Source organism: Coenobita brevimanus, chromosome 92, assembly GCF_032717465.1.
Source record: "Coenobita brevimanus isolate Jiangsu-jjx chromosome 92, ASM3271746v2, whole genome shotgun sequence".
Classification (NCBI taxonomy): Eukaryota; Metazoa; Arthropoda; class Malacostraca; order Decapoda; family Coenobitidae; genus Coenobita; species Coenobita brevimanus.
In genome coordinates, this window is record NC_137045.1 from 25,540,222 (window position 1) to 25,566,438 (window position 26,217).

Here is a 26,217-nt window from a genome sequence, read left to right on the forward strand (position 1 = left end):
ATTATAATACTAATGTAATCTGTAAGGTCAATATGTCAGAATAAAAACACCAGTTTAACTAAATATATATGGTACTATTTCATACCCCTAAAACAATGTAACTATACAAATTCTGGGACAAAGAAAAAACCTATGCTAGCTGAATTCACCTACGACAAACTGAACTTCTTACGGGGACAATTAATCTATCCATCTATTGCCAGACACCTTAATCCCGTATGGGGTGGCCACAAACAAATTGCCTCCTTGTTGCCTTTTCCCCTGCCATTTCGCTGCCCTGCTCCCAGCTCACATCCCCCTCACTCATATACCTCTCCACTCCATCCCTCTACCTCATCCTTGGCCTCCTCCTCCTCCCTCTCCCCTCCTCCACCCCACTCACACTTTCCTCGTCAGTCTCTTGCTCTCCATCCTCTCCTCATGGCCAAACCACCTCAATATGTTTCTCCTAATGCTCCCTATCACATCCACATCCACACCACAACGCTTTTTCACTTCCTCATTTGTCAGTCTGTTTCTCCATGTGACTCCACATGCTCCTCTCAAATAACTCATTTCCACTGCTCTCACTCTTGACTTGTATCCCTCCAACAAGGTCCAAGCTTCACTTCCATATCTTAGAGTTGGTATCACAATACTGTCATGCAGCAACTTTTTCACTTCTATGCTCACTTCCCTGTTTCTTATCACTGCTTTCAAGGGACCAGCAACCTTTTTTTCTTGTTGTACCCTTTCAAGTACTTTATCCTCTAAAATTCCATCCTTACTCATCACACTACCCAATTACTTAAACGCACTCATATTTTCCATTTCCTCCTCATCCAACCCCACTGTACATTCACTTACTTCATTTCTCTCAAAGACCATAAATTTACTCTTCCATACATTCACCTTTAGATTCTGTTTCTTACACACTCTCCCAAACTCATCCACCAAGCCTTCAATGCTCCCCTTCATCTTCACTTAACAACACAGTATCATCTGCAAACAGTACAGGGGATTTTCAAACACTGCCCTCTCTCATTAGGGCTGTTCCAACATCCGCTTCTCTACCTTGTATCTCTTTTATAACCCCATCCATATACAGATTAAACAACCATGGAGACATGGGGACAATTAATCTGGGATAAAATTCTTGTGCCTTCTCCAAATTCTGCAGGATGCCACTACCAACATCAACAAACCTAACTGTGCTCTTTAGTAACATGTTATTTTCACAGAACTTGGGTACTGTAAATGAATTATATGCTACAATCTTTAGTAACATTATTGGGTAAAACAAGATGACTGTTATGCAGATTCAAGCCATTTTTCATAACCCACATTCTTCAGGAAAATAATTTTATTACCATCTACATCTACCTATCTATCTACTGACAAACGCAATAATCCCATAAGGGGTGGCTGTTTGTCTTTGAGTTCATTGTTTTACGGAGAGGGGCACTAACCCTCCTCCAACCGAATTGTTGACATGCAGGGAACACATATGGGTTGGTTAAATTACGGTTACCAACCGGTGCTGTAAATGGTTTCCTGGCTTACAGGAAACCATTAGGCTTGTTACTCAATGTAAAGCCACCTGAAAGGGAAAGAAGTGTAACAAAAAGGGAAGATGGGAGAAACAAGAAGAAAGGAGGGTAGAGACAGAAAAAGAATGATAAAGGTGATGGAAGAAGTAGGCAGCACTACATCAAGTGAATGGATGATAGTTGTCATAACCAACCACAATCTAGATAGCTACATCATAAGTGGTTAACATATTATTTTCAAACAAAAATATTCAAGAGAACAAGCAAAATATATACAGTATACCTATTCTGCAATATTAAAGAAGGCTGCCTGAACACCCCTGACAGCATGTGTACTGCTGATCCCACCGACTGGACACAACATTTGAACACAAAACAAACTCAAATGTACACAGTTTAAAAAGCATGAATAGCAGTGGATGCCTAATATGAGGCACAGAAACCTAACTGGGGGCCTTCATCCCCCAATGACTATACCCTAGCTCAGTGTGCAAACTATAATGCTCATTAACCCCTTAAACGCAGCCGTGAACAGCTGATCCACCCCGTGTGGCGTGGTTGTATCGCGGTCTGAGTACCTGTGGGAAAATATTTGCCAAAAATCAGAGATTAACCCTAGAACATTAAAATTTTTATGGCATATAGTACTTACATTCAGCTTTCTCCTGAGACAGGTGTTGAGCCTTCATGGACTACCCAAGGACTTGTGGAGACTTGCAAAGTTAGGTAACAAAGTCTTCACTTTCACACCCCCTGCAACCCGGTTTCCCCTCTACCACAGCCTCAATCTGTCACAGTACACTTTATACAACAACGTACAGGTAGTTTGGAATCCGTATTTGTACAATAAGCACTGAAAATAAGGCTACAATCAACGGAGCGTACGGCCGACATGCAGCGCGGCGGTGGTCTTCCCGTCACTGAACACACATTTCCCTTTTCACAGCTAAAAACACGTATACTACATTATTTTCCTTCATAGTACTTCCCAAAGGCTCCCATGGCACTATTACGGCCATAAAAATCACTGTCATTGCCAGTATTTTGAAGCGGGAATGAGAAAGACCACCACGGCACAATTTTATTCTGCCTTACGCCAGGCACTTTATTCTCACTCCTGTCGGCCACTCGCACTTCATTTCTATCGCTCACTTTCACTCTCACTGTCAGTTTAGTGCCTTATTCATCAGTGTCACTGTCATTAGTTATAAAAATAATATTTTCTACACACCAAACTGTCACTGTCATAACACAGAATAGAAAAATATGCTTTCAACTTCTTACACTGGAGTGACTGTCACTCTCAATACTTATATTATTACTATGTACAATTATTTACACTGAAATCACAGTCACTGTCAGTGTTTTTACAACTACATACACTAATTTACACTCAACAGACTGTCACTATCAGTACATACAAGAAAACTAAACACTAGTATCACTGTCACTCTCAGTATTATTTACAAGATTTTTACCCTTATTTTCAATATCTACTCAGGCTGTGGTAGTCAAAGAAACACGGGTAAGCGCAGAGGGGAATTTGGCACTCTTTGCACTACAAGGAGGTGCGTCTAAATGTTCTGTCTTGCCGGGTAGTGTGGCTGCACACATGACACCTCCTCAGTGCTTTTCCCCTTTTGGCAGTGCTAGGCAGTGGCTCCAGGCGGTGTCGCTGAAGGTAGTCCTGGCACTGTAGGTGGTCTGGAGGTGTGTGTGAGTGGCGCCTGGGACCTGATGGCAATACCTGCCCAAAACGCTGAAGCAGCTGGTAGACACAAGTCTTAGAAAACCGCCTGAGAGAGTAGTTAGCTGGCTTCCTGTTCTTGATTTTATATAGGATGAAGGCGTTCAGCATGCACATATCAAGCAAGTGCAAGAACACCTTCCTGTACCAGCAACGGTTCCTCCTCAGGCAGTCTATCTCTCCGATCATCATATCTGACTTGTCCACCAGCCGCATATTGACGTTGTAGTCAATTACAGCACCAGGCTTCATCACAGGATCGCCAGTCCTTCTGTCGACCTTCCCTGTGGCTTGCATTTCCCCTTTGTGAACTGTGGTGAGCACATTGACGATCCTCTTGTCGTGCCACCTGATCGCCAGCATCTTGTTGGATTTCTTCAGGTGCACGTCTCCCCGCTTTGATCTTTCAGCCTCGGGGAAGGCAGGGTAGTGTGCCCTATTGCTCTTGACAGTGCCACAGGATCCAACGCTATGCTCTGAAAGGTACTTGGCGAGTTTGGGAGCTGTATAATAATTGTCTGTATACAGGACATGATTCCCACCAAAGTACTTTTCCAGAACCACTTTCACCACAGAACCAGAGAATCCAAGGGGGTCAGTCTTGTCCAAGTCCACATTGCTGGCGGTGTTGATAACAAAGTCTAGGATGAACCCCATCTTGCAGTCGCACAGCATGAAAAACTTTATTCCAAAGCGGTGGCGTTTGCTTGGAATATACTGCACGAACCGAAGACGGCCCCTGAACAAAACCAAGGACTCGTCGATCACTACTTTCTTGAAGGAACAAAGGAATGTCATAAACTTGTCCTTGATCAGGTTCAGGATTCCCCTCACTTTCCATAGGGGGTCAGTCCGGGAAGGCTCATCATTGTTGGCAAAGTGAAGGTACGTCATGAGTTGCCTGAAACGATCACGACTCATGTACAGTATTTGTTGAAGATGGGTGTGGGGCAAAGATCGTCAGCACTCCAGTACTCCTCAAGCTTGTGCTTCCAGTTATGTGGCATGCGAAGCATCAAGCCGATGAATACAAATAGTTCCCGGATCGTCACAGGAACCCATGCTGCCATCCGCGACGTAGATGGCATTGCACCTTCACCTTCACGAACTGGAGCACATTGTCCTTCGTATCTGTTCGTCTCGGTACAAATCTGCTCCATGACTTCGTTATCCAGGAAGGCCAACAGGTAGTCCAAACATTCACCACCCTCGGGGACAGGGAAGTCAGCCTGGATCCCACACCCAGTGGCATCAAAGGGCAGATCCTCTGGCACAAAATCAGAGCCCTCAGACCACACGAAGGCATACAGAGTGCCCTGCCTAGGCTGGGAGGGGGTGGGGGCGGCGGGGGGTGAGGCAGGCCGTGTGGCAGTGGGTGAGGCAGGCGGTGAGGTAGTGGGTGAGGCAGGCCGTGTGGCAGAGGGTGAGCTAGGTCGTGTCTGTGTGGTGGTGGTGGTGGTGGTGGTGGTGGGGAGATTAGGAGAAGGTTCAAGGTCACTCGCAGTAGACTGAGTGGTGAGTTGCCTAGTGCGGGAAACCTTACCACTAATTCTAACACTAGGAGACACTTTCCTACTCATGCCAGCACGAACATGGGGCCTACGAAAACCTCTATGCAAACCAGACTGCCTACTTCCCTTCCGAGGTGGTGAAGGAGACTCTGAAGACTCAGGAGAAAGCACAGCAGACGAAGATGATGAGAGAATGGGGCTGGGAGTGCGAGGCAGTATGGCGGCGGCGTGACCTGGAGCAGGGGACAATGGCCGGTCTGAGGAGAACAATGGCTGGGAACCGGGGTCACCACTTCGCTTCCTCTTGGCCCCCTTACCATACACCACTCCCTTTTTCACTGGAGTCTTGCCTGATGAGGTGCTAGGCACAGGAATTGTCTCTTCCTGCACCTCAGACTCAGCACTTGATAGAGTGTCTGATTCGGCAAGGCTTGATAACACTCCAACGTCACTACCGTAATCCATAGAAGCTTTCAACAATTCTATGCCTATAGCCGAGTCACTAAGGCCCTTAGCACTTCCTAGTAAGGGTTTGGACGGAGTAGAGGTCACAAAGCCCTTTTTCGGAGGGCTGGAAGGCACTGACTCGGAAGAGCTAGAATGAGACATGGTGTCACCTTCAAAGACTGCGGTAAACTGACGCTAAACAGGGGCAAACCGCGGGAAAAAAAGCTAGTGTGACAACTGGGGAAACAAGCATTTCCAATTAGCATAAAGTGCTTGCGAGAGGAAGGTGCAAATTGACATGTCTGAGCTGTCCGCGTGCTGCCATATAGCACGACGAGGGGGGCCGGGCAGCGGTGGGTGGGTAAAAAAAAAATGATACTTGGCAACAACGGAGGTCAGTGGTACAAACGTCAAGTGTGCTAAAAGTAGCTAAAGGGTGGCGGTACTGATAGACAATACCAGCTGGAGCCTGCTTGCCCGCGGTTATTCAAAATTTACTAGAATCGCAAACGCGACGATCCGCCGTTATGTCCTTTTTGCCGAGCGTCGCAAACGCGACGATCCGCGTTTAAAGGGTTAAGTAAATCCTGATGACAAAACAGTATCATTCGGATGGAATGTTTAGTAATTGTGGCATGTTTGGTACTCATCATATAACCATGCAATGGTAAAGGTTGAATGACTGACTGATTACTGGTACGTTAAAAAGACCACGGCAGTGTAATAGAGGTCGCTGCCACTGTTGTTACACTGCCATGACCTTTTTAGCGTGATCAATCAACCTTCACCATTGCATGGTTGCGTCTTGAGTAACTAATCTTAGCTCTTCATGGGGTATTTAATTATTTTCTGTTTTGGTTTTCAAGTTTCAATGTTTTTTTCCATCCATCCATCCATCATCCAATCCTACGTTGCCCCATGAGGAGCATAGAAGCCCGGGGCTAAGCAGATTGGTCCTGATATTTAAGATAAGATTGAACAGCCTCACTCATCCCTGAGTGACATTATATGAGTAATAAACCCCAACCACCCCTTGGATCTAAACCTTCACTGGCTCAATCTGATTGGAGCACTTTAATTACCCACTAAACCACCAGGTGCCATAGTTTGATTCTGTGGTTACTACCCAGCTTAGTAAATGGTTTCCTGGTGTACAGAAAACCATTTGGCTTGTCACTCAGTGTACAGTCACCCACAGGCAGAAGGAATGTTTTTTTTATTTCTCTTAAAAGTGGTGAAAAGCATTTCAAAAAACAATGTTTGTTTACATACAGATGCCATTTTGTGGTGCAAAACGACAGATGGATGCCAATTTAAAACTAAATTACCTTTACCAGTGCCTATTTATCCAAATGTAACCTAAATTTTCATCACTTAACCCGACCTTATTTATCAAACCTAACCTAATCAATTTTACGCTAACCTAACCAAACTTATCCTAACCTAACTCAACAAATCCCTTATGTAATCATTATTGACAGATCCTCTTCATATTTAAAAATGCACTTCAGCACACAATTACAAAGTCTTGAATCAATTCACAGATTTTTTTTTCCAAGTTTTAAATGGAGGTTCTATGCCTCCTTAAGGATTACCATTTTCTTAACAACCCAAGCTTTTTTTTTTTATATCCTATCCTACCCTAACCTATTTCATGCTAACCTAACCACACTTATCCTAACCTATCCCTTATATAATCATATTTCCTTTTTCAATTGATGGATCCTCTTTGTATTCGAAAACACACTTCCATACACCTTTACAATGTCAATGAATTAGTTGAAAGGTAGGCAGAAAACTGTTAATTTTTAAGAGCTGGTATAATTTCTCCTTAAGGATTACCAAGCAAATCTTTATATACACCATACAGGTGACATCCTGTAAAAGATGATACAGGTCGGCAAAATAATGCTTCGTGATTAAGTTAAAACATTTCATATCCCATAAAATCTAAGATATACATAGTATGAAGGATGAAACTGCTCGATGGCTTTCATGCATAAAATTTACAACTGTAGCAATAATTTTCTCTGTAAACTATAACATAATTATCACTGTGATAGCTTTAAGTTGCAGAAATGCATAATTTTGAAAATACAATACCCATTATAAAATTAACAGTTTTACACATAAACCATGGCAAGTAGCCACCCGACATGTCAGACTTTTACGATGATTTGGCTCCAAAGTCACACTAATCGACCATCCCTACTAACCTAACCTAATCTAACATAAGTTCATCTAATATGTCTTAACCCAACCTAACCTAAATCAATCAAACCTAACAATTTAACCTGACCTAACTACCCTCAACTACTGTATTTGGAGATGAATGAGTTTGGGTCCAAAGTGGCCCACTGCCATCTGCAGGACGCCACCACCGACGTCAACAAATCTAAATTTGTGCTCTTGAGCAACATGTTATTTTCGCAGAATTAAGGTGTCAGGAATGAATCATGCAATCTTAAGTACAGTAACAAATATTTTTGCAGAATCTGGGTGTCATAAATGAGCTGATAATTATGAAAGACAGTCTCTATCATTAAGTTTCATCATTTGTTAATGGGAGCTCCCCTGCAATTTGACCGTATGAAGTAGCTATAATAATGGAACCCCCTATTTACAAATATTTGTGAACAGCCCACTATATATCCTAATCGTTAAATATATGCTTTACTTTAAGTAGCAGAAAGGCCTTACCAGTTCAATTCGTATTCCTCCAGTTTGTTGTCTGTATTTTTCTGACTATTTTTAGAGTGGTAAATGACCTTTTCCTGTTGAATTTTTCCCCCTGTTATTATCACCAAGTTCCTTGACCCACGGAAAGCGACCATGCTTCTGTAGGTACCTGGCGCCATGCGACGACTTGGCTGAAATTTCAAGTCTTACAGAACTGAATGAAACACACATCATCGTCCTGGACGTGTTGCCGCGCATCCAGCAATATATATACAGTAGAACCTCTTTGGTCCGGACCCCTTTGATCCGGATTTCTGTTAATTCGGACAAAATTTAAAAATAATAAACTCCAAAAATATGTTGAAAGTACCGGTAATTCTAAAGTCATTTTCAGTATCGGTGCGGAAAGCAATCGTCATTTGTTTAGTCTTGGATCACGCTAGGTCGCAACATGGGCGCCTGTTGAAACACGCGCTAGCATTCGTTCCATAAACTAGTTCACCAACCATTTATATTTTTACGCTGTATTTCAAAAATTAATCCTCCTTACCATGCCCCTTAATGCAAGTGTAGCTTCTGCAATGAATAAAGGTGTTAAAAGGAGGAGTTTACTTACACAAAAATGGGTCAGAATATTCTGCAGTGTTTAATGATTTTTTCATTCATTCATTCATTGCCAGACACCATGTATCCCAAACGGGGTGGCCAAGGGCTTAGAGTTAATTGTTTTTTACAGGGAGGGGCACTAATCCTCCACCAACCCCACTTGACACGTAGGGAGAACGTACTGTAGGTTATTTTTTGTACTTAAATGTGCTTTACTTGTACATCAAACATTAGCTTCTTGCCCATATGGGCATCATTAATATGCCAAAGATGACAATGTATTTTTTGCCTACATAAGTTTTATTTTTATTCCAAATATTACAGTTAATTAATTAATTTATTTTTTTGCCTACACAGGCCTTAGTCACTTACTACAATTTAAAATGCAGGCTAGTTTCTTGTCATGGCCTTACCTGTAAATTATACAATACAAAACTATCGTACATGATTAGTTTAGTTATTTTAGTATCCTTGCATCTTTTGCAGTTACGTAGGGTTGACATATGCCACATATGTTAATAATTAACAAACATACCATATGTAGATAGTTTTTGGTATGAACTGGAGATTACCCTGATGGTCCGGACAATCTGCTAATTCGGACAACCCTTCCCCCCATATAGTCCAAATGAGAGAGGTTCTACTGTATATATGACCACATGAAGTCACGTGGTGGTGAGATAAAATGGCCAGATGATGAACAGCTGGTGGTGCGAGCAACCCACCACCCATGGTGAGAGTACCCTCTCTCTCTCACTCTCTCTCAAACTACGATAAATTATCTTTACCTTACGCACTGCCTACAAAGCATAAGTTATAATACAATTTAGGCCTACCCGTAACTCTCTCTCTTTTTCTCTCTCTCTCCGAGAAAGGAGAGAGGGAATGAAGAATACGAGAGAGAAGAGGGACTGATGTTTATGCCTTATCTAGTCATTCAAAGGGACGCTCCTTGTGCCATTCCCAAATTTATTCTCTCTCTCTCTCTCTCTCTCTCTCTCCTGTGTGTGTGTGTGTGGGTATGCGTGTACGCAGATTCCCTAGCGCCGGGTGCGGGGCTGGCGGCGTCACCAGAGAAAAATTAGTGCGTGCTCCATGGTGCCCGTGCGCGCGCGTATTCTAAGAGTATATGGGACAGTACGTGGGTGGTATTGAGAGTTGCCACCTGCCCCTATTTCCCATACAAATTTCAGCCACCTACTCCTCGTGGCGCAGTTTGGGTACACCTTTGAAAATCGCGCTCATTTGAGGCCTATCGCTTTCGACTCTGGTAAGTCTCAAATGAGGCCTATCGCTCTCAACGGGTTAAGCTATACCTACAACTGTTTGTTTCTGGCGACCCCAAATTCATTTACTATTTTGGGTCCTTTTTTTTTTTTTTTTTTTTTTTTTTTTTTTTCGTTGTAAAAGAGATTTCCCATTGATTTTGTTTCTCTGTTGACACTGGTTCCTTGTTACCACCCATGTCCTTTTGTGTTACTGTTGATTACATTGTGGTGTGGATTTCACTTCCCATTCATTTTCCAACTGCACATTAGGTTAAACTGTTAGGTACATTAGGATAGGTTGGGTTGGGTTTAGTTAAACTGTTAGGTTAGTTCAGCTTACATACTGGTGGGTTAGAATGCATTACTTTGTTAGGTAATGGATATATGTAAGATAAGATCATATATGGACAGATTAGGTCATATGAGGCTAAACCAAAATATATTTCGTTAAGTCAGGATAGCTTTCTTTCATGTAAGTTGTGGAAATCTCCATTTATCATGATGGAGTACTAAATGGCACTAGGGATGTCAAGCTGCGAACAACAGTTGCTTCCGCCATAACACTAAGGAATCAAACGGGTTAATACAGTACGGAACATAGCTTAAAAAAAAAAAAAAAAAAAAAAAAAAAAAAAAAAAGGCGAAACAGATATAACAATAAACGCTCATTTTACCATTCCAGAAAGGGTGCGATGAAATACTGGACTGGCAGTATTAATTTGAAATTACAGTTTAACATTTTTCACTATATAGCCCTCCTCTCTTCCTATTTCTCCCATCTTTCCTGTCACTTCTTATTACTTTTCTTTCATTTACTGGTGGCTTTACATTGAGTGACAAGCCAAATGGTTTCCTGTAAGCTAAGAAACCATTTACAACGCCAGGTGGTAACCATATAACCAAATCCTATGTGTCAACATGTGGGTTGGTGGAGGGTTAGTGCCCCTCCCTGTAAAACAAATAAGTCAGAGTTAATGGCCACCCCTTACGGGATTATGGTGTCTGGCAACAGATAGATAGATAGACAGGTTCATACACACTTCATTATCTGAAATCCAGTTAAAATTTTTTATTTAACTGTTAACAAAAAATCAACATTTAGAGTAAAAACTTCTTGAAGTTAGTGAAAGTGTTTGCCTTTAGCTTGAAAACTTGCCTTGACAGACTTCATTTGTACTGTATATTTATTTAACAAGCAAATACATTTGCATTGTAAATCAATATTTATACAAAATAAGTCTGCCAAGGGGTGTTGGCTAACTAACAAGGAAATACAGTAGTCCCTCAATTACCCGGACACTCAGTATCCAAATGTGTTCATTATCCGGACAATGGACCTTGGCCCTTTTAAACCAATATCAGAATCTATTTGCTATTATCTGGACGTAAAAGTGCCCGAGAACTTCAGCCGGCCAGCTGACATGTCCAAACATGCGGTATCGTGGCCGCTGGGCTTGAGCCGTGAGAGGGAAGTTGTCCATAACCCACAACAACAGCTAAAATGTCTGTCTGCCCCAGTACTGAATGGTCAAAGTTGCGTGTTCATCTGATCACTCCCTATGAACCTCCAGCACCCGAGTAAAAAGACAGCAACTCGCAAGCAGTGTCAAAACGTCAAAACGCATCCCCACCAAATGTCCAGTATCGAGCAGCCACTGGCCTAAGTATTTCCTAATTGCCACTGAGATTGTAACAAAGACCGCAAGCCATGAGTACATGATCAGTGATGGCAGCCGTCTGCCTCTCTACCGAATGTCAAATGTCGCGCAGCCACCAGGAGACGCACACACACACAGAGAAAGAGAAAGAGAAAGAGAGAGAGAGAGAGAGAGAGATTCATTTCAACGATGTGATTACAATCTCAGTACAGTAATCTCTGTACAAATGCATATAATAGTACTGTACACAGTACTGTATGTGTGTATGTTCTGTACAACACAGTTCCATTTAGTATGGGTATTCGTTTCAATATCACAGTCAGCCACCTCATGGGATGGGTTAGGCTTGGTTAGGTTAGGTTAGGATAACACACGTACCTTTGCCTGGGAGACATATTTAGCATATTTTCAGGAAAATCCTATGGTTATTTTTGAAATGACAAGGCAAGTGCTAATTCTGACTGAGGGGTACTGGTGGCCACTACGTGTGTAACACTGACCACGAGCAAATGTAAGGTAAAAGTGACCGTCCACCTCTACACCGGCCTCCGGGATTAGTGCAAAACCTCCCACCACTTGTGCCTGTCCGCTTCCCAACCGAATGGTCAGAGTCGCCTGGTAGGTCACATTACTCATCCATTGCCTGAGGTGGTGATGTACTGGTCATCCACTATTGCTGTCATGTGCTAACCTTTGCCTGGGCAAACAGAAGTGAACCTTACATGCAGATGTCAGTTTGCAGCGTTTTGCTCCTTTGTGCTCGGACACAATTGTTGGGTGTGATATAGCAGTGCTGTACTGCTTGTCAGCCAACACAAGCTCGCACCTCAGTTCCCGCCACTGTTTCTCCGTAGTGACATGCTTGCAACGATGGCTTTGAATGCAGTTGCTTTTGTGGTGGTACCCTACCTTCTTCTGACTGTGGCCCTCCTATGCTGTATTCTCATGTGTGTGTTGATGGCCCCATAATCACCTGAAAGGCAGAAGAGGAAAGTTCTGACTCAGGAGAAGAAACGTGAGATACTGGGCAAGGTTAACAAGGGCTGGACAACAGGACGCATTCTTCTTGAATTTAATCTAGCCCATACAACACTGATATCATGAAGTCACGCGACAAGCTTATGCAGTACGGACAGGACTTTGGTGAAATCACATGCAAGGGCAACAGGAAGGTAATGGCCCAGGCCCGGCACACCATTATCGACAAGTCGACAATGATGTGGTTTCATCAGCAACGTGGTGCCCGTGTGCTAATGCGTGGGACTGAGGTGAAGGCTGCTGCCGAGAAGTCTGCAAGCCTGCACAATGTGCATAACTTCAAGGCGTCTGTGGAATGGCTCTTTTGCTTCAACCTTCACCATGGACTTACTGGCCATAAGGCACACAATGAGGCCTTGGAAGCAGCAGTGGAGGATGTATCGTAGACCCATTTTGCCAAAAAAAGCAGTGCCTGACCACAGACGAGGGCCTTGCCCTTGGTCAAGTCTATAATGCTGACGAAACTGGTCTGCTCTACTGCTCCTTGTCCACCAACACCCTGGCTGAGGACAGGGAGAAGACTGTGCCTGATCGAAAGTTATAAAAAAAAAATGTGGCTCCGTTTTGTGCTGTGCCAATGCTAACGGGATGCACCACCTCAAACCCGTTGTTGTTGGGTGTGCAAAACAACCACGTTGTCTCCGTGGGTTGATGGATAGCCTGCCTGTTGTGTGGTACCATTCTGTGAAGGTCTGGTTTACTGCTATGATCTTCAGAGATTGGTTTTACAGACACTTTGTCAAGAAGGTGATCCGTTATCAAACGGAGGTCCTTGATATTGCTCGCAACCAGGTGAAGGCACTCCTGCTCCTGGACAATGCCCCCACGCATCAGCACAAGAAGGATTTGGTTGCTTATGACGGACAGATTAGGTGAATGTTTTTGCCACCTAATTTGACGGCTCTGATTCAACCAACTAGACCAGGGTGTTATCGTGGCTGCGAAGAGACTGTACTGCCAGAGATTCCTGAATGAGGTGATGGTGATGCTGGAGGACGAGGATGCAGTTGAGGACACACATGGGGAACAGACCTTGCAGAATCTTCAGGGTTATGACCTGAAGTCTGCAGTGTTCAACTGGGCGAATGCGTGGAAGTAAGGCTCCATGAAAACCCTCAAAAGTGGTTAGTCTCATCTCCAGCAGGGAACTGAAGCCGAACACAACTTTGAGAGGTTTGATGTGGATGATTTCCACAGCTGCCTTCGAAAAGCAGGAAAGCAGGTGGACGTCGAGTATGTGAGGGATTGGCTTGATGATGATGGTGGCGATCCTGGTTATCAGTCCATGTTTGATGAGGAGAGCACCGCTGGTGCCTCTGCGGGCATGGAAGAAGACAGCGAGACCGACAAGTACAAGTGTGAGGACCCTGACTCACAGCCCTCCGCAACTCCTTCAATCTCTCGTCTCAGTGTCTTCTGTGGCTACCTGGAAGGGGTGCTGGAGTATGCCGTGCATCCGCACTGTGACAGGGAGTTGGTGCCGCTCAGCCTGGCGATGGAGCTGCAGGGAGTCCGTGATGCTGTCATCCTCCGGCAGAATCATCAGTCCTATCGTCAGACCAGGATCAACTCCTTCTTCAAGCCTATGACCCCCACAAGTGCCAGCCCATTCTCATCACCACCACCGCATTTTCCGCCTTCACCATTGGACCGGCAACCAAGCACATCAACAGCCGCTGAGTCTCCGTTGGATTTAAGTTTACGGCTGTCTTCGGCGTCTGCTGAGGTGGGTAGGTCACCATCATCACACCCTACATCACTGCTCATTGCCCAGGTCCAGCAGGTTCAGGAGGAGGAGGAGGAGGAGTTTTGGGACATTTACTACGTTGAGTACACCGCTTCCCGTCCGATCAGCGAAGTTAAGCAACGTTGGGTCTGGTTAGTACTTGGATGGGTGACCGCCTGGGAACACCAGATGCTGTTGGCATCCCTACATGTCAAGTGGGGTTGGTGGAGGATTAGTGCCCCTCCCTGTAAAACAATTAACTCTAAGCCCTTGGCCACCCCGTCTGGGATACATGGCGTCTGGCAATGAAGGAAAAATGAAAAATATTTGCCACTAGACCACATGGGACAACTCTACACCTGCTGGAGGAGTGCGGGTTAAGAAGCCTGCCTGTGGTGCAATGGGTGGTAAGTACCCCAAATGAATGTTTTTTGGCAGGTAACTTTAGGTTTCTTTCATGGTTTCCTTGGTGTAAAAATTTATTTAGGATATTTCCATGCGTGTTTTGATGTCACAACATGGCAGAATGACATGAAAAATTCCAAATATATGAGGGGTATGTACCGTACATACAGTAGTGTTTAGGTAGGGTGCCCCTCCCCGTGAAACAAATAACTCAAAGTCAAATGGCCACTCCTTACAGGATTATGGTGTCTGGCAATAGATAGATAGATAGATAGATTTTTGTTTTTCAATATTTTTTGCATGGTTTTCTTGGTGTTGAAAATTATTTTGGATAATCCTATACAGTATATGTTTTGATGTCAAAATATGGCAGAATGACCAGAAGACACTGCCAAAATGAGGGGTACTGTATATGCAGTGTTGTTTAGATAATGTGTTTTTTGGTTTTCAATCATTTTTTTGCATGGTTTTCCTGGTGTTGAAAATTACTTTGGATAATCCTACATATGCTTTGATGTCAAAATATGGCAGAATGACTGGAAAACACTGCCAAATTAAGGAGGGGTACTGTACATACAGTAGTGTATAGGTAGGGTGTTTTTTGGTTTTCAGTGGTTTTTCCGCATGGTTTTCTTTGTGTTTACCATTACTTTGGATATTCCTATGTGTGTTTTGATGCCTGAATGACCAGTAAACATTGCCAAATTAAGCGTATAAAGGTACTGTACAAATACGACATTTCATAACTTCACCATCATTCGACAAGACCGGGCCGACGGCGGTGGCGGTGGACTCATCACCCTGGTACACAAATCCATCAACTTTGCAGATACCAGTGCACACACAAAGTCACTTCTCCCCCCACATGACACCACAACAGAAATACAATCAATTAAAATATGAACTGGTAACAAATCACACATAACAATCACTAACACATACATTCCCCCCCAATTGTCCCCCACAGTACCACACAATTACTCTCCACAGATACACCACATCACTAACATACCCAACATCATCCTGGGTGGTGATTTCAACGCCAAGTCGTCGGCCTGGCATGTCAACAACCCTGACACAGACAGAGAGCTGGTACTACAATCCCAGACAGATCATCTCTTCATACTAAACAGTCTAGACCAACATACCCATATCCCACACCAAGCCCTCTTCCTCCCTTCATCTCCAGACATCACCTTCTGCTCCCCAAACCTCGCCCCCACTACATTTAGAGAGTGGTCAAAACCCTAGGTTCTGATCACCTCCCAATCATCATCACTACCAAAACCAGAATCATCCCAGCTGGCCACAAACACACATACACTAATTATAAGAGAGCCCACTGGGAGGCCTTTGTAACTGAAACAGAACAACATTTCGAAACACTAAACAGTACACCTATCACAAACATCAACACCGCTGTGAACTCTTTCAATACAATCATACAAAACGCAGACAAAAGACACATCCCTAGAGGCAACAGAAAGAAACACAACCCCAACTTCACACCAGAAATTCAAGGCCTCATCAGACAATGGGACACATTGCGACACTCCCCAACACCCCATACACAAGACACCATACAACAAATACAAGAACTCAACACTCACATAAACAATAAAATATCAGAACAGCAAACACTAAACTGGAAAAATTACCTCCAAACACTTGACCACAAAACAAACATCAGCAAACTCTACAAAACACTAAACAGCATCACACTTTCCAACAGCAACACCACACAATCACACACCGCCATCACAACAACAGACACCATACCCTCAAACAAACAACAAGCAAACACTCTCATCAATCACTTTTCACAAGTCAGCCATCTAAACCCCCATCCCGAAGACCGACGTATCACCCAACGTAAGAGACAGTTCCCCACAGACCCAGACTACGCACCTTTCACTTACAACCAGACGAAGCACATCATTAACAACCTCAAGCACTCATCTGCCTGAGGACCAGACAACATAAGCAACATTCACCTTAAACACCTAGGACCACAAGGCATACAAGCACTCACCACCATATCAAACTACAGCTACTCACACAACATAATACCCAACATCTGGAAGCATGGCAATATCATCACTATCCCTAAACCCAACAAAGACCCCATGTTACCCTCCTCACATCGCCCCATCACACTCCTCTGCACCCCCTCTAAAGTCACTGAACGACTGGTACTACAACTAATCACACCTCACATTCTCCAAGCCCAGTCACAACATGGCTTTAGGCCACTACACTCCACAAACACTCTTCTTACAGACCTTACACAGAGAGTTTTTGATGGCATGAATTCAGCTAGGCCACCACACAGAATGCTCCTAGTCACACTAGACATTAGCAAAGCTTTTGATGCCATCCCCCGCCACAACCTCACAAACAAAATACTCAACACAAACATGCACAATAACACAAAAAGATGGCTGGCAAACTACTTAGCAGGAAGATGTGCACACGTAACATTTGCCGGTCAGTCTTCTAACATCAGAAACTTCACAAACGGCGTCCCCCAAGGATCTGTTTTGTCCCCTACACTCTTTAACCTATACATGCATGACGAACCCACACCCCACACACCACAGATACACATAGCTTCCTATGCAGATGACGTAACACTTACATGTATGCACAAAAATGCAAACACAGCTGCACACATCATTCAACCTTACCTAAACACACTACACGAATGGTTCACCACAAACAGGCTCAAAATAGCCCCAGCCAAATCTACAATGACTCTTCTCACAAACTGGACAGCAGAACACAGTCACAACCCACACCTCACCATAAACAACACCCCCTTACCACACACACACACACACAAAATCCTTGGTGTAATATACAATACATCAAGTCATTTAAACAACACATCACAAACATTAAAAATAAAATAACACCAAGACCCAATGCTTTGAGGTCACTTGCCCATACAACATTCGGACACAACAAAGAAACCATCACCACAGTATACAAACAATACATACGTTCAGTGATGAATTATGCAAGCCCTGCCTGGGCTTCTAACCTCACCAAAACACACTACAACACTCTACAGACCATACAGAACAAGGCCCTAAAAATAATCACAGGCTGCACAGCTACTTCACCCACAGACCACCTACATCAAGAAACCAAAGTCCTCAAAGTCAAGGATCACCTAGACATGAGAGGCACCCAGTTTCTTGCCGCAGCCTCCACAAACCCACAACATCCACTACAGTACATGGCAGCACATCCACACACACCAAGGAACATCAAAACAATACCCAGCACACGATACCATACACAAATACTGTCATCTCTTCCCCCTCACCCACCTCAAACCAGCTTCCAGAAGCATATCCACACTCAGATCACTTGCCACTCCATTCAGTCACTTAAAGACAACACACAACTGCATGCATGGCCTCCTGACATCCACCCTTTTGAATCCTATCTCCCTCGTGAGGACAGAGTCCACCTAGCCAGGCTGAGATGTGGGCACCATCCAGCCCTCTTAAACTACCAGAAGAGGCTGGATGACTCTGTTGCTGATGCCTGTCCAGGATGCAACACAGCACCCCATACTATTAAGCACATGATGGAAGACTGCATTGCACACAATCACCTATGCCAACAACACAACATACACTCTTTGAGAGCTCTGTGGGAAAGCCCGGTCTCGGCCATGGCCTTCCTAAGGGAATCGGGGCTGTTCGGCCAGACTGCCTAGGGAACAGCTACTACTACTACTACTGTACAAATAGGTTAGGTATAGATTGGAGGTGGGTATAGGCAGGGTCTGGGTATGGAAGGGGAATAGTGTTCATTATCCTGATGTTACCACTACTCAGACATGCCTTTGGCTCTATTATGTCTGGATAAATGAGGGATTACTGTACCTGCTAACTTCAGCACATTTTTGCTCTGAATCCAGACTTTTTTTTTTTTAATAGTTAAATCAGGCACAATTTTTTGACTGGATTTCATATAGTTAGGTGTGCATGAACCTACATGGTGGAAAAAATCTTATTAAATGTGCCCATTTGGTAAATGACTAATGATTTGGCATTTCATCACACCACCCAATAAATAATCAGAAAAATATAGTAGACAATCAGGTAGAACTGACTCAGTAAGGTGATACCACTGCTTAAGGTGTATGTTTCCTTGCTATTCTACATAAAATAATACATGATCCTGCCAATATTTCGTTCCAATATAAAACCTGGAAACAACTGCATGACTGTCATTATAATTCAGTCATAAACATCATTTCCACTGAATCAGGGTGTCATAAATGAATTATTAATTCTTTACCAAACAGGCATGGCCTTTCCACATTTTCTACTGAAATGAGTCTTTCACAGGCTACTTGTTATTTTCCCCGGATTAGCTACCACAGCTACGGGGATCTTTATAAACTTACCTCTGAAAGCTCTCAATGAAGATTTACAATGCATAGATATTCTGCCGACACCTACCAGAAGCTGGCCATATTTAATATTCCTATCAAGCATTTTGAATTTGAAAGAGAGTTTAGGTTGGATCAGGTTTGATTAAATCATTAAGTTTCCCATAGCTTTGACATGAGATACACTGACATGTCTGGTCGGAGCGACGGTTGGTATATAACGTGACCAGTCAGAGGGACTGCTGGCAAACACTGCCATGGGCGACCTAGCCACTTCCTTAAATACCCCAAAATAGGACTATTTTGTCTTTTTCTAATCACTTCTTGAAGGCACAATGGAACAATTAACTATCTGTGTTGCATTTGTACCAAGCTTATTTACCTTGTGATTGTGAGTTTGTTATAAAGTAATCCCTTTAAGACCTGGACGCCCAAGTCCCGGACATCCTAAGTCCCAGACAATTTGGGCTCGGGTCCATGGACACGAAAAACGGCCAAAAAACAAAAACGGAAAAAAAAAAAAAAAAAAAAGCCGATGTGTCCATCCCTACTTTAAATTTGCTGCGTGGTGACACACAGCTGTGTTTTCGCGCATAGTTCCTCTGACGTCTGCTAGAGCACCCCTGCATCCTCCCCAGTTCCCACCTACCTACCGTCGTGACTGCATGCTCATCACCATGGCTGCCCACGTGCTATTTTTTGTGAATAAACAGTGAATAAACTGCAATACCTCGCCACTAGACCACATGGGAATTTACAATGTTGTGCAGTGTTAAGAAATTAGAATTCAGAGTGCAAAGATTTCAGTGCAGAGTGCAACACTGGCATGTTGCAACTGGCGTGGCCCAAGTAAGAATAGAATGTGCAGTGTTAAACAATCATAATTTACAGTGCAAAGGATTAAGTGCAGCACAACACTGGATTACTGTATGTGCTTCAAGTGCACCTTCACCACTGTCAGAGCCATAGAGGAAGTGGGTTAATCTTCATGACAGCCATGGACATGTCATAAGTACCCTGTACACTGCTAAATATTTTCCATACTCACTTCTAATTTCTCATACTCTGGTTCCTTTTCATTTATTTCATGGTTTCTACTCCCTTATTTGTGTGAACAGGGTCTTAAATAGGTGCTATCCATGTCCAGTACGGAGTTATTTAGGTGGCTTTTGAAGTTAGGTTGGGTTGGGGTCTATAAGTACCTGGCCAGGGGAATTTTTCCCCAGTCCCAGACATGCCTTTGGCACTATTACATTGGATCTTGGAGGGATTATTGTAGAACTGCCTCCCCTACCCCCAGTCAGGTGGGGAGTACCACAGTGATAATGCCTCAGTCCCCTACTTTTCAATGTGCTAATGTATGACCTCCCTCATCCTCCTGGAGTATCCAACTTAGTCTATGCAGCAGATGATGTCTCCATCCTCTGCAGTGCTGCCTTATTATGGGAGGCCCAACATTGCCTCCAACAGGCTGTGGACACTTTTGCCATCTGGGCTGCAGGCTGGGGACTAACAGTCAATGCACACAAGGGTGCTCTTATGTGCTTTGGCCATCAGAGGCTCCCCTCCATGCCGAGGATTCAGCTTGCTGGAAAGCCTCACACCCTTTGGCTCCGGCACAAGTTTCTGGACCCCCACCTGTATAGTCCCTGTCTCATCTGGGCCCCCCACATTGACCATCTTCAGTCAGCATGCCTTAGGCGCCTGGACATCATGAAGTGTGTTGCAAGAGTTCGCTGAGGGGCAGATCAAAACACTCTCCTCCAACTGTATCTGGCCTTCATCCACAGCACCCTTTACGAATCAACTGCCCACACCCACCTACCTAAAAAAGTTGGATGTTGTCCAGAACACAGCACTTCACATTGCCCTAGGTGCCTTCCAATCCACCTCAATTGTTTCGCTTCATGCAGAGTCTGGGGTGATGCCCCTCTCCATCTACCGCATGGAACTGGACTGTCGACTGTTCAATTGCATTTCGGCCCTTCCCTCCAGCCACCTGGTCTCCTCCCTCTACTGCCTCCCCACAGTCCTTTGCCAGCCCCCAGCTTGGCCTTGAGTGAGGTTACCATACGTTATCCGCAGCATCCAGGCCTGCCACAGCCTGTCTCTTGATCTTCCCAGACCTGCCCCAGTGGCCCCTCTCCCCCTCTGGATGGATTTGTCTCCATATGTCTCCCCCTATCTCCTGGTACCATTCCTGATGTCAACAGATGCAGTCTTGGCAAGGCAGCTCTTTCATAGCATGGACTCATCTGTTTAGGACTCACTGAGAATTTACACGGATGGGTCCCACTCTCCTCCAACTTCCTTGCCTCAGCAGCCTATTCTGAAGATCTTTCCATACGCCAAACTTGATCATTCAGTGGGTGGTATGATGTCCTAACCGTAGAACTCAGCCATCCTCCAGGCCCTTGAGTTTATCCAGACCTTCCTCCAGCCCCAACCGGTGGTTATACATACCGACTCACAGGCCTCACTTACCCTCCTCTCAGATCGTCCTATGACTCATGTTAGGATTGTCCATGCTATTATGGAGCACCTCCTTCTCCTTGTTACTTCTCCCTGGCACTTCCGTCTTCAACGGATTCCCTCATATGTAGATATCCATGGCAATGAACTTGCAGACACAGCAGCAAGGCGGGCACCGACCTCCAGTACACTGGTCTATGTGACACCAGATAGCGCCGCATTCCCTAACCTCACACGCAGTGCCTGCATATCACATTGGAATGCAAACCTTGCGACCACCCTACCTGCCTCCCACCTGGGGCGCGTTCGCTCCGACTCCTCTGAACACCCCTGGGCTCGCCATCCCCGTAGTGACGTTGATGTAGCCATCACCAGGTTACAGTTGGGCCATACAGGCCTCACAAGTCACCTGTACCATTTGGGTATGACAGGGCACCCTTGGTGCCAATGGTGTCCTCGGTTTGAAGAAACTATAGAACATTTCATGTTATGGTGCCCTAGGTTCCATTCCCTTTGCACACTTTTACAAGATTATCTGGCATCTCTGGGAGTTTTCAACTTGTCTCTCCACACCCTCCTGGGAGGAGGCACTGGGGACCCTCGGTTACGGCAACAAGTCGTGCGGTACACGTCTGACTTTATCCGAAAATCTAGGCAGCTTTCCTACATATAACGTGAGGCCCTAAGCAGTTTGCACTGGAAGGGCATTGGGACATTGTTTTGGGCGCAACCCTTAAATCCACAAGAAGAAGAAGTAGGTGGGGTTCTATTATCGTTTCAACCTCTAAAGGAATTCATTGTTTTTCTGTTTGCCAATGGATAGTTCTCTCAATGACAAGAACTTCGATTACCTACACTTACCATAACTCAGTACGGTAATAATGACAATACAGATTTTTTTTTTTTTTTTTTTCTGAAACTTCGTTTGGAAGCCAGTCTTGTCACGGCCAGATCTGGTGTTACAAGTGCATGCACACTTTGGTTTCCATTGCACCTTACTGGCCTTGAGTGGCGGCCAATAAGCAAGCTGATGTGAAGGGCAGCCATTCTGAATGAATCATGGACTATGGCCAATAAGCGACTTCCTTACAATTTTCTTTATTTTAGACCAATCATTTCAAACCTAATTCCCTAATTAGGATAGGGAGGCCCCTCACTGAATTTAAATACAGTCAAGCTATGGCGACCCTCCAGTGCAGGTGTCAAAGTTGTGACTAGGGGTTTTACGAATTCAATGTAAATTAAGGTTACCAGATCAGTTAATACAGCATGGCCTTATACAAGGTTAGGTTTGACTGGTTAGGCCCTCTCTCATATACCTCTCCACTCCATCCCTCTATCTTAAAGTCAATCTATCTATTGCCAGACGCCTCAATCCCGTACGGGGTGGCCACAAACAAATTGCCTCCACATCGCCCTGTCCCCCGCCATTTCACTGCTTCCATTAATACAGCACAGCCTTATATAAAGGTTAAGTAGAAGCATGTATGGACAAATTTGAGAGGAGAGAGAGAGTGCTTTTGATTGGAGACATGAATGGCAAAGTTGAGAATGTACGAATGGATGGAGTAGTTGGTCAGTGAGGTGCGACAGCTGAAGCAGATGGGAATGGTAGTGCTTTGGTGGACATTGTGCTGGTAAGGGGTTGGCAATAGCCAATACCTACTTACGGCATAAGATGATCCACTGGTATACATGGAGAGCAATGAGGAGGATGGATGGTGAACTTGTTGAACGAAAGGCAATGATAAACTACGTGTGTGTGGATGAGCGAATGAGAAGACAAGTGTTGGATGCATGAGTGTGGAGAGGGTGGGGGAATGGAGTCTCGGACCATCACTTAGTGATGGGCAAGGTAAAGCTGCAAAGAAAATGGTTGAGGAGATGAAGGGGAAGACAGGAGGAAACAGCTCCTGTGAGAAGAGTGGAAAATTTGCAAGATAGTGAGAAAATGGCAGAGTATAAGAGCATAGTGGAAGAAAGATTGGGAAGGTATGAGCTAGAGCAGGTGGAAGGGGTGGAAGACAAGACGTATGTAAGATATTCACGGAAGAGATAGGAGCACCGTGTGAGGTGGTTTGTGGAGTGAGGAGGAGATGCAAGGGTGTGCAAGGGACGGCATGGTGGAATGATGGGGTGAAACGAGCTGTGGAACAAAAGAAGAAGGCATACAGTGAATGATTAGCGAGTAGAGGTAGGAGAGAAGATGAGAGAGTGAAGAGAGAGGTATATGTGAGCAGAAGAAGGGAGGTGAAGAGACTGGTGAAGGAGAGTAAGAAGAAAGTGGATGAAGAGTTTGGGAGGAATTTGAGTGTGAAATGGAGGGAGAGTTTTGAAAGGAGGTAAAGAAAGTAAGGCAGTGTGAAAGGGGAAATAGCAGGGGAGTGAAAGATAGGAATAATAGATTGCTGGTGGAGAAGAGAGAGAAACTGAGGAGATGGAAGGAACACTTTGAGGATATGTTGAATGTAGAGAGTGAGAGCAGTGCGAGTATAAGTGGTTGGGGAATGATTGGGAGAAGAAGAGATGAGAGGAGGGAGGAAGAGATCAGTAGGGCAGAAGTAGTGGAAGCAATGAAGAAGATCAAGTTGGGAAAGGCCCAAGGAATTGATGGAGTGTGTGGTGAAATGCTGAGGTATGGGGGTGAGATTGTTGTGGAGTGGATATGGAAGTTGTGTAGACTGGCTTGGGAAGAGGGAAGGGTTCCAGAGGACTGGAAATCAGGTATAATTGTTCCTTTATACAAAGGAAAAGAGGAGAGACCAGTATGTGGTAACCACAGGGGGTATTTGCCTTGTTAGTCTGACTGGTAAAATATATGGTAGAATACTCATATGACAGAGGAGCTAGTTGGAGAAGAACAAGGGGGATTTAGGAAGGGAAAAGGGTGTGTAGATCAGATATTTGTTCTAAGATGTTTAGTGGAGAAGTATCTAGAGAAGGGAAAGAAAGTGTATGCTGCCTTCATGGACTTGGAGAAAGCTTATGACAGAATAGATAGGCAAGGTATGTGGAAGGTATTAAGAATATATGGAGTGGAGGGGAAATTGTTGAGTGCTGTGAAGAGTATGTACGAAGGAGCTAGGGCTACGGTGCGAGTGGATGGTCAGTTGAGTGAGTTCTTTTATCTCAATGAGGGACTGAAACAGAGTTGTGTGATGTCTCCATGGCTGTTTAATATATACATGGATGGGGTTGTAAAGGAGGTGCAGGGTAGGGCAGTGGATGTGGGGGTGGCTCTGATGAATGAGGGTGAGATTTGGAAGATTCCGGTGTTGCTATTTGCTGATGATACAGTATTGTTGAGTGAAGATGAATGGGAGTTGCAAGGTTTGGTGAATGAATTGGGACAGTGTGTAGGAGGAGGAAGCTGAAAGTTAATGTAAACAAAAGTAATGTTGTTTGAGAGGAATGAAGTCATAGAATGTACAGTGAGGTTGGATGGTGAGGATATGGAGAATGCGAGTGCATTCAAGTACTTGGGTTGTGTGATGAGTAAGGATGGAACTTTGGGGGATGAAGTGCATGAAAGGGTACAGCAGGGAAGGAATGTTGTAGGTTCACTGAAAGTAGTGATGAGAAATAGGGAGGTGAGTATGGAAGTTAAGAAGTCACTGCATGATAGTATTGTGATCCCTACTCTGACGTATGGAAGCGAGGCATGGACTTTGCAAGAGGGGAACAAGTCAAGAGTGAGAGCAGAGGAAATGAGTTACTTGAGAGGAGTATGTGGAGTGACATGGAGGGACAGGCTGACAAATGAAGAAGTGAAGGAACGTTGTGGGGTGGATGTGGATGTGGTTGAGAATATTAGGAAAAATACACTGAGGTGGTTTGGACATGTGGAGAGAATGGAGAATGAACGACTGACTAAGAGGGTGTATGTAGGTGAGGTGGAGGGAGGGAGAGGGAGGGGGAGACTGAGGATGAGGTGGAGGGATGGAGTTGAGAGGTATATGAGGGAGGAGGGGGTGAGTTGGGGGGATGGTAGTCAAATGGTGAGTGACAGAGCGACTTGGAGGCGTTTTGTCTGCGGCCACCCTTTGCGGGATTAGGGCGTTGGGGTATAGATAGATAGATAGGTTAATGAAAAAAACAGTTAATCAAGTATATAATTATTTTTTCAATGTACCGGTATTACGTTGATTTCTGTAAGGTTTTTATTGCCCATTCTATCGCAAAATGCCCGTTTCGGGGGGATTGAAGTGGAGAAAGAGGGGGGGCAAACTCGAAAACATGTAATTTGTGGTAAAATCGATAATCAAAACCCTACAGAAAACATTAAAATCAAAAAGTTTGCGAAAAAATAAAATTAAAGGGGAGTTGGGGGCTTAATAATTTTACTGTAGGTGGAAATGCAGTTCCCGTTTGGTAAAGAATTAGCAATAAATTTACAATTATGAAAGATAATCCCTGTCATAATACTCTCATCATTTGTTAATGGGCACGCTCCTGCAGTTTATCCTGAAATTTTCTGTCCATTTGTACAATGACTGTCACAATGTTTAACCCAGTACGAAGACAACTACTGTACCATGAGCAAATTACCTCCTGTTCCTCCGCGTCAACTGGCAGCTCCAAAATTTCGTAGAAATCAAGTTTCATAATTTCATTATTCTTCTTGGACATTGTGTCTGGTTGCCTGACTGTGTAATCTCCAATATGTTAGAAATAATCAGACCTTTCAGTCCTGGGACTCAGGTGGCGGTAAAACCCCTGC

At 44.3% G+C, this 26,217-nt stretch overlaps 1 protein-coding gene and 1 pseudogene across 1 annotated transcript in view; one reads left to right on the forward strand and one right to left on the reverse strand.

Annotated features, from left to right (window-relative positions):
• LOC145412203 (dnaJ homolog subfamily C member 17) overlaps positions 1-26,158 on the reverse strand; it is a 312,151-nt gene extending 285,993 nt beyond the window's left edge. The window contains exon 1 of the mRNA XM_080282128.1: positions 26,046-26,158. Coding sequence (XP_080138254.1) covers positions 26,046-26,126 — 81 coding nt within the window. The 5' untranslated portion in view covers positions 26,127-26,158. The remainder of the gene's footprint in view (positions 1-26,045) is intronic.
• LOC145412280 (5S ribosomal RNA) lies at positions 14,290-14,410 on the forward strand (annotated as a pseudogene).
• Positions 26,159-26,217: the final 59 nt, after the last annotated feature.